This window comes from Triturus cristatus, chromosome 8, assembly GCF_964204655.1.
Source record: "Triturus cristatus chromosome 8, aTriCri1.1, whole genome shotgun sequence".
Classification (NCBI taxonomy): Eukaryota; Metazoa; Chordata; class Amphibia; order Caudata; family Salamandridae; genus Triturus; species Triturus cristatus.
The window spans coordinates 590901367-590923487 of record NC_140591.1 but is presented as its reverse complement, the minus strand read 5'-3'; the positions used below and the strand labels follow the sequence as shown (position 1 = coordinate 590923487).

General features: G+C 45.2%; 1 protein-coding gene across 5 annotated transcripts in view; it reads left to right on the top strand.

The window, feature by feature from the left end:
• TBC1D4 (TBC1 domain family member 4) overlaps positions 1-22121 on the top strand; it is a 623735-nt gene that overhangs the window by 543956 nt on the left and 57658 nt on the right. For all 5 annotated transcript variants that reach the window (XM_085622014.1, XM_085622012.1, XM_085622013.1 and 2 more), the window contains one exon: positions 6034-6243. In XM_085622014.1, the coding sequence (XP_085478140.1) occupies positions 6034-6243 (210 nt within the window). The remainder of the gene's footprint in view (positions 1-6033; positions 6244-22121) is intronic.

The following is a 22121-nucleotide window of genomic DNA, read 5'->3' as shown; positions in this document are numbered from 1 at the left end:
GCTCCGGACAAGGAGACGTACGCGACCATCATACGCACCGCAGCCTTTCCCAAAGCAGGGGAGAGGCGCGCACGCTGGCAGTACGGTCCGGAGGGGGGTGCAAGGGGTACAGGACGATGTCCTTCAGTCACGGTGTGAGCTGCGGCTCGTAGGGGCCTGTAAGTCGCGTTACTCAGGCCGGGGTTACCTTCCTTCGTGGTGCGAGCTACGGCTCGTAGAGGGGCCTCAGACACTTAGTTCGGGCCGGACAGCGGGATACCAGCTTGCAGGGGGTTCGCTGCGATCAGCGAGACGTACGCAACAGTTCGAGTCAAAGATGTGGAGAAAAGGGTCCGTTTTCCAAGGCGATCTCACGGCGGTGAAGTCCACTGGTCTTGGGACTTCGTTCAGGGGGCAAGCTCAGCACAAGCACTTGGAGATCTTCTTAAAGCACAAGTTGAATCAAAGTCTTTGTAGTCTTTTCTCCTCTCCTTTCAGCAGCAAGGCAACCACTGCAGGCCAATCCCCCAGGTCAGGGACTGTACTCCTCCATGCAGCTTTTCCAGTTCCTTCAGGTCGGACAGAGGTTTCTTCTAGGCAGGACAGGATCTAGTTTCTTAGGAGCAGGGCTCCTACATTTATACCACAAATCCTTTGTTCTCTCAGGCCAGGGGGGACCCTGGCCTAGTTCAGTCCAGTTCTGGAGCACTTTGTTGATGCGATGCAGGCTTCTTCTTTCAGGGTGCAGGGCAGAACCATCAGACGCTCCACAGGGGGGCGGAACCAGCATTGTGGTGGCAGAGCACAGCCCTATTCAGAGTCCAGGTGTACTCCTCCCACCCATCTATAGGTCAATCTTTCTATTCACCACCAGGCTACCTAGCCCTGCCCATCTGGGTTTCCCCAGCCCTGTGACTCACACAAGCCAGACAGCAGATACACATCACGCAGAGGCGGGCTGAAATGGTTAGGCCAGCAGATGCCAACTTTTTTAAAGTGGCATTTGCAAACGCAGAATAGTAAAATAAACCTTGCTAAAAGATGTACCTTAGTATTCTGAGTTCAGGCATACTAAACTCGATCTTCTACCATGTTCCCTGGGTCGGTTAGGATCATAGGATGTAACTATCTTAACCGTCCATTCTGGCCTATGAGAACAGGGTAGCCTTACAATAGTGAAAAACGAAAATCGCTGTAATTCACTATTAGGACATGCCACACACATCAGGGCTTGTCCTACCTTATGCTACAATGCACCCTGCCCTTGGGCCTACCATAGGGGTGACTAATATCAAGTTAAGGGAAGGTTTAGGGACTGGCAAGTGTGTGCACTTGTCCAGTCAGCATGTCAGTACCAGACTGCACGCAGGTTCTGCAATGGCAGACCTTAGGCATATTTTTACCAGGCCGCGTCTGTGGGTGGCACAACCAGTGCTGCAAGCCCACCAGCGGCATTTGTATTTACAAGCCCTGGGCACTCCTGGTGCACTTTACTGGGGTCTGATAGTAAACCAAATAAGCCAATCATGGAATCCAACCAACATATACATTTTACGTAGGGAGCACTTGCACTGTGGCACTGGTTGGCAGTGGCACAGTGCTCTGAGCGGCCACCTCCATTAAAACACATGAAGCACAGCGACAAAAAGTGGAAGGGAGACTCACGCCAAGGTGCCAGGTCTATCAACACCCCCAATATTCATGGGGACATAGAAGAGGAGAGTTTCCTGGAAGACAAAAAAAGAAAAGAAGAACGAATAGGGTCCAATACGTATGACAGTAAATTTCATGTACTTATGTAAATAAATGGTAGAGTAATAGCTCCTCTTTTAGTTAAACCACTAACAGCCTATAGTTGGAATTTAGAAAGTGCTTTCCTACACGGATCAAGTACTAAAGTGTGCAGTGCTCTATCTGATCTGTCACTTGATTTGTTAGTTGCCAGGGGGTAGAGGTCTCTTCGCTCTGAGACCTCACTGTCTATGATAGTAGGAGAATAATACCAGGTTCTCGAGTCCACCTCCCACCTCACCTAGTTTGACGTAGATGGGAGGTTACAGAGTACAAACAATATTCAAGTTTTCATTGGTCAGAGTCCTTGTAAACTTCTACCATCTTCACTGTTTCAGAGAGTTGACTTTTGTGATGCAACATTATGAAGTGAAACGTATCATGATGCTATGGTCTGCATAGAATGGTCTTGCAAGTAACATCTTCCCAGATCCTGGTACCAATTAGAGAACATCTTGTCTTCCCAAAGTAGCGCTGCATGCAGTTGTTACTGGACATAAGGTACTAGGAATACAAAGGTCGGACAGTCTGACACTTCTTGGTGAACCTTTGGTAGCTGGGCGCAGCAGTTCATAACTGTCTATAAGAGCCATAGAAAGAGGTGTGAGGGTTGGTGTCAGATACAATCCAACTGTAAATGTTGAGTCTCATGTATTTACTTTGTGAAGTAAACATCTTATATTTGACCCTTCTAATAATTTATGTAAACATGAGCTTCAGAGAAGTGAAGGAGTAACCTCTTGCTACAGCTGTTCTTGATGTACGACCCCCAACATTTGGGAGCAGAAGTTCCGGTTCTGGTTACTGTTGTACCATTTTATAGATCAAGACTACTGCTCAGCAACAACGTCTTAACTCTGCTCAACTCTTAGCAATAATTTGCCCTCTGAAGCAGAGTGTGAATGACGCGTGTATCTTGGGCACCAGTCTTTAACTCCTAGTCGCTAGCCAATTAATGAAAGTGCATTCTGGTGGGCGGTCTTGGTTGAGTGTAGTTCCATACGTTTTTCGATGTTCTTTACAGTTTGTATCATGAGGAAGCGAAGCCTAGTGAGCTTCAATAATGCTAGGCGCATGATCTCTTAGAAATAAAGTGCAAGCAACTCAAAGGGCCACTTGCTCAGGCAGGTTTAAGCATAATGCCAAATTCATCTCAAGCATCCTTGTGTTGGGTTCTTGCAGGGACTGATACGGCAATTCAGTAGCCCACTTAATCCTGTTGCACTGGGAAATAAACTAACATCACTTGTTCGTAGAGAAAGGGTTGTGAGCATGTGTACCTCCTTTCCAAAAAAGTATATTTATCCGTCAGTAGACTAATTCCTTATTTGAATGTAACACAATACGAGTAGGTTTGAGGGAGAATAGTTCTTTTAATTTGTCACTTGATTGAGTCCATTTCACTCATTATAAGTTTTTCATAGAATACGTTGTAAAAGAAAGGGAAAAGCCGACACGTGTTTCGCCCTGTGTGGCGAGTAAAGCCAGGGCTTTCTCAAGGCCAGTTATATTGTTCCAGCAAAACAGAGTTTCAACGTTTAATTTGTACATTTTCAAAAATTGTAACGTAACATTGTTTTATAGCATCCAAATTTAAAAATAATTCAGTGTAGTCTCTCATCTAGTCCCCGGTTAAATCCACTGCGCTGTGGCTTTACTCGCCACACAGGGTGAAACACGTGTCGGCTGTTCCCTTTCATTTACAACGTATTCTATGAAAAACGTATAATGAGTGAAATGTACTCAATCAAGTGACAAATAAAAATAACTATTCTCACTCAAACCTACTCTTATTGTGTTACATTCAAATAAGGAATTAGCCTACTGACGGATATATATACTTTTTGGGAAAGGAGGTACACATGCTCACAACCCTTTCTCTACTTGTCCTCTTGAGGCTGAAAAGGTCCAGAGCCTTGAGCAAAATTCCTCCAGAACTCTAGCGATTTATATCCAGATTCAGGATCTCTGGACCGTTCTTCTTTACCCTAACATCACACGTTCGTGGCTTTTAATATCTTAGTAGTGAAAGTCGTACGTTTATCATAGAATTCCAAGTTAATTTATTCTAATCAAGATTAGAACACGAATTTACAGTCTCTGCTGCCACAATAAATGGTGGTCTAGCTGTGTTAGACATCAGAGGTACACTTAAGGTACATGATCCTGACTTCTAACAGGACTGCCTACCTAGCTTACTGCTAGACTAGACTCATTCTAAATTAGGAAGCCTTTGCACATGCCTTGAAGGTTTAGGCCTGAATGTGGATATTCATAATACGGCCACCGTGCATTATCTGCTGGGAAGATGATGTGACTACTGTGGCACCTCCTAAGCAGAAGGACTTCTGAAGCTGATACTCAGAATTGCTTTTGTGTCGGGTCTCTTGGGGACAGAACTGGGTGATGCAACTCTGAAACTGTACAAATCAGGGTTGGGAAAATGTCAAGAGAAACGTAGGGTAGGTGTAAAAATATTTCAGGCAGGACATCATGTCCAAACTTGTGGACTCTAAGAGAAATTATTTTCTCTGGGTCGAACAGTTGGTGAATCAGGGAGTAGAACCAGGTCTGCATGTCTAAAAGTTGGCAAACCATGCGCTTGTAACCATCTCTTGTGGGCTGTCGTTCCCCATTTACTACTTCGTGGCAGCGTGCCATCAGGCAGTCCTTTCTTTGTGTCCATGGACAATTGACAGCACTAAGCAGGGTATGGCAAATCAAAGGGAAAACTGGGTGAAAACAAAAAGCCAGCAGTTAAGGTGGAGCTCATTACCTCTAGAAAAATGCCACACTAGTGCAACCTCAGAAGGATTTTCGACAGAAGAATAAAAAGGTAAGGGTGGCAGTGGTTATAAATATTTTACTAAGACTCAAATATAATTCTGGATTTACTGATCATTTCTCATTAGCACACTGCACGCCCACTAAAATTGTGCAGCACGTTAGGACCAAGTGCGGCAAGGTTGGCTAAATTGTGTGGCAAGGAAAGTTACATTTTGTAGTGTAAGCGGTACATTTTGTTATAATGTGTTTCAGTATTTTGTCATTTTTACACTTCTTAACGATGTTGGGGAGAGATTTTACTACATGAGTAACTGTTGAACACCGAAAGACGGCAAAAAGCAACTGAAAGATGACCAGTCAACCTGTGCGGTGCGCCTTTCACTGCACAGGAACACTCATTGCCCCATTTTTAGTAACGTTCGATCCATTTGAGCTAGAAACAATATATAATTTCTGCAGGTTGTGCATTCCATTATAGGTGGCCATGCTCTAATTTTGTAAGAATTTCAATTTAACGTTGTTATTATTGCAGAGTACTACGTTATTAAATGAAACCTACAGTTAGCAATAAAATGAATCCTACAAAATGTAAATTTAGTGTGAAGTAAATGGAAAAAAATACTGAAAATAATGTCATTAGTCAAAAAAGTAAAATATGTAGGAAGAGACAAACCATACTTTGTCCTGCTGGTGTACCTATATTGCCACGCTCCAAAGATTTAAAAAATGCCCCATAGCAAATGTTATTTATGCTGGCTATTGGGTGCGTTTTGTATTCCTACTTCTGTGGGTAAATAAGATGATCAAAAATGTTGTTTGCATTATTACGCCAGTTATTAGCATATGTTCACTGTTGTGCAAGGACAGTTACCCGAGTACAGAACCAGATGGTATGTGCAGGAGTAAGCACTATTTGAGGCATCACTATAGACGTAAGTGCTAAAACAGGCAGAAATATTGTTAGTGCCTGTGTTTTTTGGCACTTTGCTCCCGTTTGACTGACTGAGCAAAGGGATCCCCCTGTATCGTACTGAGGTACATCACTCAGTCTAGTCCAGCTAGAGTGTCTGGGTCTAATTTGAGCATTTACGGGTAGATCGTAGGAACGATAATGTTTCCTTCTTCAGCTCATGTTAAACGTCCAGCATGAAGAAAGGCCCCAGTGCTGCCTGCGAGATAAGAAACTACAACCGAGAAATGTGAGTGAGGTGGTGTCAGGGAGGCATGACTAACTGTGAAAAGTGGAAGTGGTAAACACTCGGTGTTTGTATTTGTGACAGAGCAGAGAAGGAAGTCTACAAAAACTCACCAAGTCATTCTTCGCAGGGTTCTTGCTTGCAAAGGTCATCGGAAGCACAGCCGGGGATTTGTGCGCCCGTCGAAGGGCGAGCGGGAGTGACTTTGCTCCGTCGCCCAGGTGAGTTTGGCGAGCATGCCTCCTGCAGTCGAGCTCTGACCCTCTCCTCCTTCTTGCAGACCGGTTTGATGGGAGCGAGTTGCTGCCCCTGTCCCCGTTCGCGCCAGCCATGGAGGAAGCCCCCCTCGACTCCCTGTCACAGGGCGATGACGCGCCAGAACAAGATGGCGGAAGGCGGAATTCGGAGGACCTGCAGAGTTTGTGGAGGAAAGCGATCCATCAGCAGATCCTGCTGCTGCGGATGGAGAAGGAGAACCAGAAGCTGGAAGGTAAGCGCCAGAGTGAGGGGACTTTCCCGGCCGCGGCGTGGCTTGTTTTACAGACTGTGGGGTTGAGCTCTGGTTGTGGGAGAGCAGCTGTTTCCAAAATACAGCCAGATAGATGTCTGTTGAAAAGTAATTTCTGTTGCCATAATAAAAGTTCGAACTTCGCTGAATACATATGTACATATTTAGGTTGTGTGGCTGTGAAATCCAATACTGCATACTGTCTCGTTCGGCCCGTGTTGTCAGTAGCGTGGGCAGGATGCCATGGGCTCGGTGCAAGCAGGGAAACTGGCGCCTCTGACTGCTGAAGGTCGCAGTAAAATACAATTAAAGGGGTTCGATGGACCCCTTGGGGTCGTGGGCCCCGATGCCCCTGCGTGCTTGAGTGATTCCTTGAGCCAATGTCAGCTTTTAGCTAACATTCCTTCCCATGCTGAAACATGTATGACCACACTTATAAATGGGTAAAAAGTGAAACTACAAGCACCAGCATGCAAAGCGTTTGTGGCCAAAAGATTCTGGACTGGCTGACAGTGTTGCACATGGCACGAGTCCTCTTGGTAGGTCTGCGGGTACTTTCCTGCTGATGTTATGACAGATGTGCCTCTTAGTGTTCGGGCCACTGTAGTCGTTTTCAGCTAAAGCAATGTAGGTGACTGGCAGGTTGAGTATTTTAATTTAGTTGGTAGTGTTAACACACACAATGTTTATCGTTGTATTTCATTCAAGGAACCGGTTGCGTTCTCTAAAACGATCAGCTGTTGCAGTGCAGCGACCCTATGACTTTTAAATATATGAGCAGCTGTATGAAAAACGCAAAACCTCGATCCGTTCGAGGGGTTGTCCTGGAGTAAGTGCTCAGGGGGCAGTGGTGTGGGCAATGTGTCGTGGGCACTAGTGCATGGAAGGAAATTGTCCCCCTGGCTTCCTGTCTGAATTGCAAAATCCATTAATAATCAGGGTTCATGGCGCCCCGGTTCCACTGCATCTACTTTGTGTGTGTGTGTGTGGGGGGGGGGGGAGTGGGGGAAGGGGTAGTGGGGGGGGGGGTAGTGTTTGGAGTGCTACACCCCCCTAATACATTTATTTTTTTGACAAATAGTTCGGTACACGTGCCTTCAGGCAGGTATTGTGAGATGTCAGTCGGATTTCAACAAGAATATTTACGTACACACAAAAACCCGGACACACACTGCTTTAAACGTCCTCAAAAATAGTTATTTTACAAAATATTGTGTTTTCTCTATTAGTACTCCTACCAATCCGCATTCTTCTCCCTTTTTCACTGACCATTAGGCCCCTCTCATGCACCCTGCTAGTAGAATAATGTATTCAAACATTATATGCCAGCCTGATTGTCGGAAAATCCGAAGCTCCCCTCTTTCAATCTTACTGACCAAGCTACGCCCCTGTTTGCAACAATGGAAACTGCGCTTGTTAGCAGGTCTAGTAAAAAACAACCTCCCTTTAAGAGTCAAATGTATCTCTCAACCCACACATGCTCTGGGGTGCACGAAGTGCAGGTTTTATCAGGAGGATTCCATTAAAGTCAGTGAAAGGAAACGATATTTGAAGCCACAGGAATCCCACCGACATATATTGCTACCCTGGGGTTGAGAAGATATTATGAAATTATTAGGGGAGGCGGTGCTTTAAATGGCCCGGTGCTCTCCGGTACGGAGTACCTGCACTCCTTAATTTAAAGGGGACGGTACCTGCACCTCTCAGCACTACTGCAATAGATTTAATGATTGAGTACCGACATTTATCAGGATTAAACGGGTACTCTAAAGAGAGAGGGCTTGCACTCCTAGGGTTCCATTGAAAGCGCCGTGGAGAGGTGTGCCGTAGTGCACTCGAAATAATCATTCATTTGCACTCCTTTGTTTAAACAGAGACCTTGATCAACACAAATGTGACTTTTAATAGATTTTTTTTATATATATACATAGGGCCTATATACAGACAGTTTGGGGAACAGCCAGGCAGTAGATTAGTACAGCGAGACCGGGGCCCGGGCCTTACAGGCCACCTCTGTGAAGGACACGCGGACCCAGGGCCATCTTGAACGGCATCCACTGGGGCGCTGCAGCTGAGGTATATACGGTCTTTCCTCGGTCACAGGAGCTGGTCAGACCGCTGTTAAGCCGCAGAGGTCAGGCCACTGCTAGATGGAGATAGGCAGCGGACCCATGTGAAATGACCTACCCAGGAGGCAGGGAAAGCACACACTACACACAGGCGTGGAGATAAACACAACGACCAGATAGCTTATCACCACCTCTGCTGTATAAACACACACAGGCAGCTAAATATTTCAGCCATTTAAGGTCGGCCATCCTAACAAAGGTAATATTCGAACTGCCGGATCCTCGTTGACTTTGGGCAACTTTTGGAGTTTACGTGTGGTGGGCATTAAAAAACAAACATTAGTTCATCACGAGAGTCACACTGATGTATTAAATTGAATATGGTTTTCTTTTCAGTATATATATTTGTTAAGATGTTTTACACTACATATTATATAGAATTGTAGAAAGATATGTAAGATATTGTGTAAATGGATTTTCTATCAGTACTCAGACTTAAGAATAGTGTAAAACAGGGTCCCGGAGCATGTGCACTTCCGGGTGCAGGTCCATCTCCGTCCCTGGGTCACCAGAGGTCTCAGAGAGTCATAAAGTGGCAGTTAACAGTTTGTCACCTCTGCCTTTCTCAGCTCTCCAGAGGCACGAGAGAGGCGGGACAATGTCAACGTCACAGGATGCGTCCGCGCGCGTCTGTGCAGTAGATTCCAGGCCAGTTGATGAGCGGCTCACAAAGTTGTCTACCTAGGGCTGGCTGGTTTTCTGCACAGCCCTGCCTCGGCGGGGAAGGAAGGTACAGAGGCTGAAGGGGGCATGTGGCAGGACGCCGGCTATGGGTTGGTTTAATTATATGGTGTTCTGCAGAATTGCTTTCAATGGAAGCTCTACGGAGCAGCATATTTAGTAATGGACCTTAATTTTGAAATTGGCAAGCACATTATATTGCGGATGAATGATCTACTTTTTCAGTACACATTCAGGGATCCCTTGGGTTTTAAACACTAAGCGTTCTAGGACCTGCTGTACCATAGCTATTGTGGGACCAATTAAACTACAAATCCCAAAATGCTTAGCTCTGCTGACTGAAAAAACGGGACTTGTTGACAGTCATCCTCTTGAATACTGGGCCATGTGACAGGTATCGCTGCATTATCTGTTTCTCCAGATTTTAGATGCCTTTCTGATTTTACCTTCCTTGTGTTAATGAGCTGAAGGCAACACCGCGCAGTGCCTCGAAGCCTGCTGTGGAAGGTGACTGATCACCAGATGCTATCGCTTGTTTTGGTGTCAGAGGTGGGCGTCTAAACACCCAGGAATGGGCATAGCCAGTGCTTAATGTGTGCTGATGGTTGTAGGGGGTGGGCACCAACACTCATTTTTGGGAGCCAGAACATACTGTTCATCATTAGACTTTGACTCTGAGCAAGCGAGAAAGTAGCAGATTGACATAGGAGGAGCAAGAGAGAGGGCTGGGGCAAAGGGAACAAGCAGGGATTAAAAAGATCCCGTAAGGGTTAATGCAAGAGCCGAGAATTGTTGCGTTGTGGGTGTAAGAGGGTTAAGGTGGAACCAAGCCTAGGCAGCTTTCCTATTCATCAAGCTTTGGAACACTGCTTTTTTGGGGGCAAATCAAGCGCTGGTCACGTAGCCATGATTAACGCAGCAGGTGCAGTGGCCCTGACGCACAGAGGCGTGATAGCCCCTTGCACGACGGGTACGGCTGTCTTTAATTATCAACCCGGGGGGCAGAGACACGTTTTCCTTGCTAGTATTACGACCCATACCGCTTCACACACAGGGCTTGAAATCGTGACGGGAAGTTTCATGACAGAGGTCAGCTCTTAATAGAATATAAATCCGAGTCTGCTCGGTTCCTCTGTGTGCCCTGCGATAGGAAAAGTACGCGGTTTGGATGCCAGCTTGTCAGCTTTTCTGTTAAGTTGTAGATTGCATTTCTAGGAATGATCGGGCCCTGTGTGTCCACATGACTTTGAGTGTGTATACATAGATCGTGCCAGGGCCGGTCTGGGTTCCAAAATCAGCCCAGGTAAAATCGTTCAAATGAGTCCCACAGTGCGGGAGACTTCCACTAGTATGGTGTCACGGGGTCATGACGGCCCATCCTGCCCTCAAAGTAGCCTCAAGTCTGCAGCCTACTGGGGGAATGCCAGGTTGGCACAGTGGCTAATCCCGCCCTGGTCCGTGTTTGAACTCTGCTACTGCCTAGAGCTGTTTGTACTCTTTTTAGTTGATAATGTCATATTGTATAACTAGGGCCACCGGAATTACGCGGTAGGGAACGGCCAAATTATGCAATAGGACTGACTAAATTATGCGGCAAGTAATGGCAAATTATGCGACCTTATGCTGCATATTTTGTGATAGTATTACTTCATAATTTTTCCATTTTTCACATGTTAATGCTGCTTTGGCAAACATTTCACCTCATTAGGACTAGATTAACATCCAAATACGTTAATAAGCAACTGAAAGAGGACCAATCAAACTTTTCATAGGGCCTTCTATAGCGTGACCCCACCGGTCACTGCAATTTTAGTAACTTTTGATCCTTTTGAGCAAGAAACCATTTTTTTGTTACATTCTGCAATTATTGGATTACGTGGTAAAAACACACTGCAGCCGCACACTTGCATAATTACAGTAGCCCTGAGTATAGTATAAGTTCCTGTCATCAAGCAATCAATCAATTAGTCATTTGTAGAGCGCGCTACTCACCTGTGAGTGTCTCAAGGCGCTAGAGGGGGATGAAGCAGCTGCTGATCGAACAGCCAGGTCTTGAGAAGTCTCCTGAAGGGCAGCAGGTCATGGGTCTGTCGCAGGTGGATGGGGAGGGTGTTCCATGTCTTAGCGACGAGGTGGGAGAATGATCTGCTGCTGGTAGTCGTTCGGCGGATGCGTGGGACGGTGGCGATGGGCGAGGTCAGCGAAGCTGGCGGTTCGGGGTGTAGAAGGTGAGTCGTTCGTTGAGGTATGATGGTCCTGCGTTGTGGAGTGCCTTGTGAGCGTGAGTGAGGAGCATGAAGGTGATCCTCTTGTTGACCGGGAGCCAGTGCAGGTCTCTCAGGTGGGCGGTGATGTGGCAGGGGATTCCGAGGATGAGGCGTGCGGAGGCGTTTTGTATGCGTTGGAGTCTTTTCTTGAGTTTGGCCGTGGTTCCCACGTAGAGGGCGTTGCTGTAGTCCAGCCTGCTGCTGATGAGGGCTCGGATGAGAGTCCTTCTGGTTTCGGTGGGGATCCATCTGTAGACCTTGCGGAGCATGCAGAGGGTGTTGAAGCAGGATGAGGAGACAGAGTTGACTTGCTGGGTCATAGAGAGCATTGAGTCCAGGATGAACTCCAGGTTGCGTGCGTGGTTGGTGGGTGTCGGGGCAGCTCCCAACGTGGCCGGCCACCAGGAGTCCTCCCATGCGCAGGGGGTGGAGCCGAGGATGAGGACCTCTGTCTTGTCGGAGTTCAGTTTCAGACGGCTGGTTTTCATAGTTGTTTCTTTCGCAAATGCTAGTAATGCTCAAAGTATGCGCCGCCTAAAACATTGTAAATGAGCACAAGATCTAATCAACATTGTAGTCTTAGGTCCAGCTCACAGATCGACTTGTAGGGCTAATTAACTGAATTAAGTGATTGCAGTCAGACCCCTGCACATGTGCCTCCTTCTTGGCCGTGTAGTAGCCTTATTCTGGTCATCCGAAGTTGCATTTGGCCACTGACTGTAGGAGTTTGGAAAACATGCTATTGCCCAATGGTCCTTCATTGTATAATGTTTCTGTTAATTTTACAATGTTTCTGCAACAAGAAGCATTTTTTTCTTGCTTATAGAGTTGCCTTTTTCTAGCTATGTTTGATTTCGGTATCTGAGTAGTGTTTAGTGTGTAACGCTTTGAGAGAAACGCCCAGAACACAAACTTTCTTCAGTATGGCTGGAGGCTGCATAACGATTTCATTCTCAGAACACTGGGGGGGCTAGGAGACCACCTGTTTGTCGGAAGGATAAGGACAGTTTGTCATTGTTAAGTCCTTTACGTCCTATAAAGGTACTTTTCTCACCTCGCATGATCTCTGCACTACGCTACCTGAATTTTTTGATGAAAAAAGTCCCAAAAATCTACTCCACCTTTCTGGGTACTGTTGACACTAGTGCTTAATTTGTAAAATAAGTGCCAGAGCCCTGACTAGGAGGCCCCTGCAGTTTGCACCACCCATTGCTCCATCATCGCTGCCAATGACAGTACCAAAACAACTACTAACCATCTCTCTCGCCTGCTAGTGCGACAGTTCAGGTCATTCCAGGTCCCCAAAGCTAAAGGAAAGGCTGAGGAGGCAGGTGTCAGTATTTTGTAATGTATATTGTATTCATAAACAACTGTTGTTCTGCGTATCTCTAAATTAGATGAGCAGCGCCACCACGTGGCAGAGTGTCATATGTGTGGTGATGACAATTATGTGCCGGTACCGAGCACTGGAAACCATCGGCTCAAATTAAGCACCGCTTGCCAGTCACTTACCTGTTCTTTCTGAGTTTTGCATGATACCGTAATACGATTCACTCGAGGAACTGTTGAAATACAAATCAGGTTTTTCAGAGGACCCTTGCCCCACCCCCCCTCAAATCCTCAGACTGGCTGCACACTCGGTAGACCCTTATCTTAATATGATTTGTAATGCCTCTTTGAAGTCTGTCATCTTCCAGGCCATCTGTAAACAGGCATTCTTGCTGCCAGACCTGAGCGTGCTCAGTAACATTAGGCCCATTTCACTACTGCCAGCTCCTGCAAAGATCTTTTAGAAGCTGTTAAATCACCAACTTTCATCTTTCATTGAAGTGAACGATCTGCTGCGTGACGCTCAATATGGCTTCCGTACTGGAAACATCACGGCGACTGCCTTATTGGAAGTGTCGGAGTCCGTAAGAGAAACTGTGGACAGCAGCTCTTCTGCCATGTTGGTACTATTAGATCTGTCAGCAGTGTTTGACACAGTGGCAAACTCCACTTATTTTAATAGGTTAAACCTACTTGGTTTTCAGGGCACAGTTGTGTCCTGGATTCAAACTTTCCTGGAAGAGCACTCCCAGTGGGGTTTTCTCCACTCTTTCTCTTCCTCCTCCAAATCCCTGATCTGTGGCATGCTCCAGGGCACCGCACTCAGTCTGCTGCTCTTTAACCTATGCTTTGCCCCTCTGGCCACCCTTATTGAATCCTGGGGAGTGAATGTAGTCTTCTATGTGGATGACGCATAACTGCAGTTCACGTTCCGCGAACACTCAGAAGTGGCCTTCCTCATATTTAAAGACTGCCTAAAAGGTATTGTCAACTGGAAGGAATCAAACTTTTAAAAACTGCATACAGATAAAACTGAGGTTATTTTCTTTAGCTAGAAGGCTCCCCACTAAATTCTGGTGGCTGGTTGAATTGAATCCACCCCCGTTTCCGGCCTCATTGGCGAGAAACTTTGAGATCCTGTTTGATATCGACTTTTCTTTTGCCACCCAGATCAGGCACATCTCCTCGATCTGTTTCTTGAAGCTTAGATCAATCAGGAAGCTGCTACACCTGCTTCCGAAAGAGACCCAAAAACAGTAATCCATGCTCTTATGACATCATGTTTGGGTTACCCGAATGGTCTTTATTCAGGTCTCCCGCTTTTCTGATCCATAGGCTTCAGATTAAAAAGAATGCGGCCGCTAGGCTGTACTGGCAGATCCCTCTTCCCTATCATATCTCACCACATCTGAGACAACTACTCTGGTTCCCTGTGGCAAAAAGTGTTAAGTTCAAGGACCTGACCTTGGCGTTCAGAGCCCTTGAACAGACTCGGTCGGTACCAACAGGAGAGATCACTCGGATCGAACCACCACCAACGTATGCGAATTCCCAGGTTTGCCAAAGTCTGTCAGGGTAGTGGATTGTGTCAGTACTGGCAGCGAAACTTTGGAAATCCCTTCTAATTAAACTTTGCATGGCCGAGTCTGAGCACAGCTTTAGGAAAGAACTCAAAACTTGGCTTTTTGACCAAAACTAAATTTGATGGTCCACTCTCAGTCTCTGCTTTGAGTGCCAGGATGCTTAATGTGCAGCAGCTGTGTGCTGTACAAATGGCATTGATTGATAGGTGCAGCGTGGTGACCAGCAGAGCCCGGCAGTTAGCAGGTTGTTGCCTCCACCTCAATCCTCGGCCCAGAGAACACTTAAGGTTCCTTTCCTGTCCCACATTCCTGGTGATAAACCATAGGATTTCAAGACCTGGAGGAGCCTGGCTTGATCACTTAGGCCTATTTCTGAGCTGTCTAGAATTGAAAAGAGGTGCCAATTTCTTGTTGGTGTCACGTCATTTATTATTTAGCTTTGACGATGCATGGAACTCCCCACACAGCCACAGACTGGAGCACAGTGCCATTGTCTTTTTGTAAACAACTGTTGATGTGGATGGCTGGTTGCTTGGGACTTAACCAAAGCCACCAAAAAGTGCATAAGCCGCTGGAAGAAACTGCTCCTTGAAAAAGTCCTTTTTCCACTGGTCCCAGCTGAAAGTACGGTGTGGCGCCAAATCACTTAGGACCTGCTTACGATGTCGTTGTGGAAATGGAACTGCCCGACCTTAGGTTGGCAGTCTGACCACTCTATTACGATGCGACCGCACATAAGACAGTTGCAAACCTCCATTTCCCAATGGAAGCTTGTGTGGTGGGCGTAAAAGTCCCGCAGCACAAGCTTCCATTGAGAAATGGAGGGATGTTAATGGGGGCACCAAATGTGCCCCCCAGACCCAATGCCAAGGGCCAGGGGGTGAAGCGAGCCCGGCTAGGGGGCCCCAAAGTCAGTTTCTGACAGCCAATCCATGTTGTAAAGGCCGACATGGACTGGCTGTCGGAATCTGACCTCGTAATCCAGACGACGGAGCCGAGCCCGGCTCAGCTGTCATTAAAAGGATTACTATTCCGCTTGTCATCAGGTTCGTGGCAGTCCCAGTGATTGGTAAACAGCAATCGATGTGCAAAATAGGCAAGTGTTTAAAATATGAATTCCATTTATCCATTGATAAGATCATATCATATTCTCTACAAAATTATGCTGATTTAAAACTAAGAGTATGATTCAATGAACAATAAAACCAGTATCAAATAGATAGACAATGTGATTCAATGAGCAATAAAACCAACGTTAAATAGCCAACCTCTTAGATGCCTCCTGGCATACTCGTAGCAGTCCCCTTCTAATTCAAGTGCAGGGGTAGTTTCCTGCCGGAGGGGCAGGTGATTAGTAAGGTGCTGAAAGTGCCGTAGTGCCATTGGACTATGACAGCAGTGCTTAATTTGAGCCGGAGCTTTCCGGTGCTGAGCACCGTCACTTAATTGGTTTCTGGTGCTCGGCACCAGTACCTAATTGTCAACACCCACTTAGGGCAGTCTGCCACAAGGTGGCGCTGCTCATGTAGTTTAGAGATGAGCAGTATAATAGTTGTTTAGAAAAACAATATACATTAAAAAATTACAATTCCCTGCCTCCCCAGCCATTCCTTTAGCTTTGGGGACCTGGAATAATCTGAACTGTTGCATTTACATGCAAGAAAGATGGTTAGTAGTTGTTTTAGCAGCGATGACAAGGGCGATGGGTGGTGCAAGCTGAAGTGTCCCCCAGGTCAGAGCCCTGGCACTTAATATTTTACAAATTAAGCACTGCATGACAGCCTGTTATTAAACTGCATCCCGACCTCCTCCAGTCGCCTGCTGGGCCTTTCAGGTGTATCCTAGCGAGTTAGTCTCTTTTCGGCTGTGATCAGAAATCTTATGAGGCAGCAGTTTAACTTTACATCTTCAACGGCAAAGCACGCTTTTACCGCCTGCCTGCATGTTCGAATACTTTTTGATTGAAGGGAGGCCGCAGCAGTGATGTGCGTTCACTCATAAGTTCTTTTACATATACATAGCATAGGGATGATATCTTCTTTCTCCTCCCCACACAGACGACAGCAAGGTGTTGCCAAAGGGCGTTTCCATGGTGGCGGAGGGATGGATGCTGAGACAATACCATAGATATTCCTCCTCAGTGGTTTTAGTAAATCCAGCGCCTTGATAATTATGAGGCAATGTTAGAGTTGTCAGTCTGCATTGCCAGGAGCAGTGCCAGAGTTTTAACTGTTATAAATCGGCTTCAGGTGAGTGCCTGGCGTACAGTTGTCAAATAAAAGAACGCAAATAGCTTCTTTCTCAAACGTAGGTTTTAAGTGGCATCATCAGCGATCAGTACAGTCTATTTGTCTAACATTTCCGTTTCAAAACACGTTGTGTTCTCTCACTTTACTACTCATTAACTGCTGATCTTCTGTTCTGGGAAGCAGGAGAAAACATGAGAAATGTGGTTTCTGTGGCTGTGTTCCAATCAGCGTGATCCTTATCGTGACCTTGGGAAGCATGGGCAGACAGCTGCATAACACGAGGCAAACTACCGCCTTGTTGTTGATGGGCACTTAAATGCCTACGCTTGTGAACATCTATCTTATTTTTCCCCAACACTATGTTGATTCGAAGTCATTTGAACCCAAACCTTGTCAGACCACCCTTTGATCACTGCCAATGGCATGCGCACTTTCCCTCACTAAATAACAAAGGAAATTAGTAGCTATTGTGGCTGCGATGGAAAAGGCTGTGTGGCCTACATATGTAGCAATAGGGTATGCTCTTATGTTATTGAAGGATTTATTTCTACAATGTGCTTGATTTATGCCTAGTGGCGCAGTGCTTCCATTTTAGAAGTGCTTTTACTAATAGTCGCCCTGAGTGCACTTTTTTATATTGCATTGACTGGAACACTGCACCCACGCTCATTAAAAGGGTGTTTCCATTTCCAAATGTGCACTTCTGATTTATCAATAGGCAACATTACCATCAATTTGCACACTTTGAACCGTGTCCAATTGCACTGTAATTGTTAATTAGAGGATACCTGTAATTCCTAAGTAAAAGGCTAGGTCTGGCCTGTTAACCTTGGGTGCAGTTTTTCGAGAAGGAACCAAAGCAAGGTAGGACATGGGCCCTCTGTTTTCATGACCTTTGTTAGGCGGTTGGGCAACTTGACATAATCAGTGATCTAGAGAACCACCAACTGGTCCAATAGTATAAATTGCACAAGGAAAGAAATTATGTTGAGTGGTTAGATGCTCTCTTAATTTCAGTGTGCAGATTTTTGACCCGTGACTAGGTTAGAAGCCTGACCTGCAAATCTTGAGTTGTCCATTGTTCTTCATGTTACTATTGCCATTATTTTCCTAACGTAGAGTTAAGGGTAGAACGAATATATACTCGTAGGTGTAGACCTGCATTTATGTGATTTCTAGGAATGTGATTTCAAAGATGCTTGTATGAGCTTCTTCAGGATGTTGCTGAATTATGGTGATTTATGATTGCAGTATTTAGGAAGCTAGGATGAGCAGGCGTAGGTTTGTTACACATGCGGCAGATGTTGTTTTGTGCTCCAAAATCTTAAATCATGCTTCCTCAAAGTCAATGGAAAGCTAATTAATTTGATGTTAAATTAGAACATATTTATTTTATCAGAACAAAAGATGTCAGATTCTTTAAGTCGTTTTTAGAAATGAACTCGTGGGCAATGTTCATTGTATATATGATATTACTTGAATAATCTAACAGAAAATTAATATTTAGCAAAAATAGTAACCTTTTTGTTTCCGGTGCTTTAATAGTTTAATGATGGATATGGTTTAAAAAGATATGGCCATTATTCACAAACTGCACATTGTAGTATGTTTAGTTCACTAGCACTACTCACTTACTACAAAAAGTTATTCACTTACCTTCATGCAGAGGTCTTTGCCTGGTTTATTAGTTCAATGTGGAGAACTCCGCACATCATGTCAGCCTGCGTTTTAGTAGTAAATTTGGAAAGGGACAAAGGGAGTGACTTGGAAATCGAGAATACTTTCTACTAAATGAGAGTGGTTTAGGTAGGAGTAAGGAGGCATATAGAGTGGGACTGACACTCACCAATAAAAAAGTAAGTCTATTGCTTTTCACAAATTGCACTACAACAGCCAAAATTTCACTTTAGCTCTGACATGGAGTTTGTCCAGTAACACACATAGCCAACCCCTGGGACTGCAAAACCAGAACAGGGACATACACATCTATAGGAGATGATTTTAAAATAAATTAACCTATTTCAACTTTAAAAAAAATGGAAATACATTTTATTTCATATTAAATCATTATTTATTTAATAATAATTATTATTTTATAACACAATTTACTAGATGTTTTAAGTTAAAAAAAAAAACTTCAGGATTTTTTTGCTAAAATAAATATATTAAAATTAATTCTATACATACATTTTAGTAATTTGTTAATGCACATTAAACATAAGCCCAAGGTACCGTCGACTCCAGACTCTTGGCACCGAAACCTAAAATGCCAGACACTTCGGCACCGGAGCAAACTCCATCTAAAACTTCGGATCTGAAAATAACTGCCGAAATCTTCGGAGGCGAAAACACCTCATAAGCAGAAGGACACAAAAACTCCTCCTAAAGCTAAGGAAGATAGGCCAAAACACCACTCGGGGCCCAAGTCCTCGGCTCCGAAAAGAGACAGTGTATCCAAGGAACTTTTCCATCTTGATCCACTGGATCCTAAGCAAAAGACACTGCATATTGACCCCATTACTGGGCAAGTCACCTCTATACCACCTAAAAAGAGGAAATTGGACACCTCAGAAACACCTGAGATACCTCCAAAGAAAAAAGACTCAGCCACCTCACCTATGAGGCCGCCTTCACCACCTCCACAGCTTCCAGCCATAATACTTTCTCCAGCACACTCTCCTATACCTCCTCTATCACCTGCAACACAAGATGATGATGAGGATTTAGAGGGTGGGAATGAAGACATAGACCCACCACATCATGATACCGATGCTGATGATGACACCCACAGTATTCCACCTCATGACTCTTGGGAAGATTATAATGTCACAGATGTACCTGAGCCAGATTTATACCCCTCCAGACCATCCCCTCCAGATGACAATGTAGGGTTTGCGCAACAAATAAATAGAGGTGCACAATACCATGGGGTTCACCTCCATTCAGACCCCATGGAAGAGTATTTTTTATTAGAGACTTTTTCACAGCCTCAAAAAACAACAAACACTCTCCCTATGCTTAAAGGGATGATTGAACATGCCCCTGAGGTTTTTAAAGACCCTGTCAGAGCTAGAGTACTCAATCCTAGAATTGAGAAAAAATGCAAAGCAGCCCCAAGTGATCCAGTTTACATAAAAAGCCAACTTCCTCTGGACTCATTGGTAGTGACGAATGCTCGTAAACTGGCAAATTCCCAAACCACAGGTGATGCACCTCCGCCGGACAAAGAGTCCAAGTTACTAGACGCATCAGGTAAAAGAGTTGCGTCCCAGGCGGCAAACGTCTGGCGTATCGCCAACTCCCAAGCCTTACTAGCAAGGTATGACAGGGCTCACTACAATGAGCTTGAAAAACTCATGCAGCATCTTCCAGACCAATATAAGTCCAAGGCAAACGATCTTATACAAGAGGGGAAATTAATTACAAACACCTCAATTAACAGTGCTCTAGATGCAGCAGATACAGCATCGCCACTATTAATACAAGTGTATTACTGCGCAGACATGCGTGGTACGCATATCTGGTTTCAAACAAGAGGTACAGTCTACCATCCTTTATCAACCCTTGGATCAGGAACACTTGTTTGGACCTACTGTGGACACATCTTTAGAAAAGATGAAAAGGGACACAAACAATCAAATCCATGGGGGCTCTACAAGCAACCACTAGTAGAGGTTCCTCTCGTCGCTCCTCTTATAGGGGCGCCTCCAAAACAACTGGCACAGAAAACACCTCTTCAACATACAAAAGCCCCACTCAAACTTCCCCTTGCAGAGAATATTTTAGAGGGACTTACAGAGGCAATAATAACAGGGGCAGAGAACGTGGGTCTAATACCCGCAACTCCCCCACCACAAAACAGTGACTTCCCTCCACTCCCCCCAGACCACTCCACTCTGGTCGGGGGAAGACTATAACAGTTCCTACCTGTCTGGAATTCCATCACCACAGAGAAGTGGGTAAGACAAATTATCCAGTATGGTTACTGCCTGGAAATTATTTCTACCACCCTACATACCTTCCAAACAACGTCCAATGTCCACAGAACATCTAACGCTTTTCAAGGAAGAGGTTCTCTCTCTCTTGCAAAAACATGCAATAGAACCGGTTCCGCTACACCAGCAAGTTACAGGGGTTTACCCCCTTTATTTCCTCATTCCCAAAAAGGACAGCTCTCTCAGACCAATATTAGACCTCAGACCGTTAAACCTGTACATACAATCCGACCACAGAGAAGTGGGTAAGACAAATTATCCAGTATGGTTACTGCCTGGAAATTATTTCTACCACCCTACATACCTTCCAAACAACGTCCAATGTCCACAGAACATCTAACGCTTTTCAAGGAAGAGGTTCTCTCTCTCTTGCAAAAACATGCAATAGAACCGGTTCCGCTACACCAGCAAGTTACAGGGGTTTACCCCCTTTATTTCCTCATTCCCAAAAAGGACAGCTCTCTCAGACCAATATTAGACCTCAGACCGTTAAACCTGTACATACAATCCGACCACTTCCACATGGTCACGCTACAACAGGTCCTCCCACTGCTCCAACAAGGCGATTTCCTTGCCACTTTAGATCTCAAGGACGCCTACTTCCACATTCCTATTCACCCTGCTCACAGGAGGTACCTACGGTTCGTAGTGGACGGACAACATTACCAATTCATAGTTCTTCCTTTCGAGTTTACAACAGCACCCAGAGTCTTCATAAAATGTCTCGCAGTGGTAGCAGCCCACTTAAAAAGTCAACATATTCATGTGTTTCCATATCTAGACAACTGGCTCATAAAAGCCAAGTCACGCAGCAAGTGTGTACCACAAACACACAACACGATCCAGCGGCTCCACAACTTAGGATTCACAATAAACCTCACCAAGTCACTTCTCCAACCGTCCCACACCCAACAGTATCTAGGTGCAACAATAGATACTTCCAAAGCTCTTGCATACCCCAATCCTGCCAGGATAGCCATTATGCAAGCCCTCATAGCAAAATTTCAACCGCAACACTCACTACCAGCTCGAGTGTTCATCCAGTTAATAGGGATGATGGCCTCTTGCATCTTAATTGTCCCTTACGCAAGACTCCAAATGCGTCCGTTACAAGAATGTCTAGCACAACAGTGGAACCAAGCTCAAGGTCATCATACAGATCTGGTGTTGGTGGACAGCCGCACATATCGCTCTCTGCAATGGTGGAGCACACAAAATCTTTCCATAGGGCGGCTGTTCTTAGACCCGGTTCTACAAATAGTACTATCAGCGGACGCATCTCTCACCAGCTGGGAGCTCATCTCTTAAACCACACCATTCAGGGTATATGGACCCCTCAATAGAAACTCCTTCACATCAGTCACCTGGAGTTACTGGCGATATTTCTCGCTCTAAAGTCATTTAAAAAACATCTCCTAGGCAAAACTGTCCTCGTCCGGACGGACAACATGACAGCAATGTACTATATACAAAAACAAGGAGGGACACACTCTCTGCAGCTTTCACGCATAGCACAGAGCATTTGGAGATGGGGTAACTTTACATTCGGGAATGGTGAATAGTCAAAGTAGAAAACTTACTACAAAGTGTAAGAGTATATTTACATGTGAGCACATCTACAAGTGTA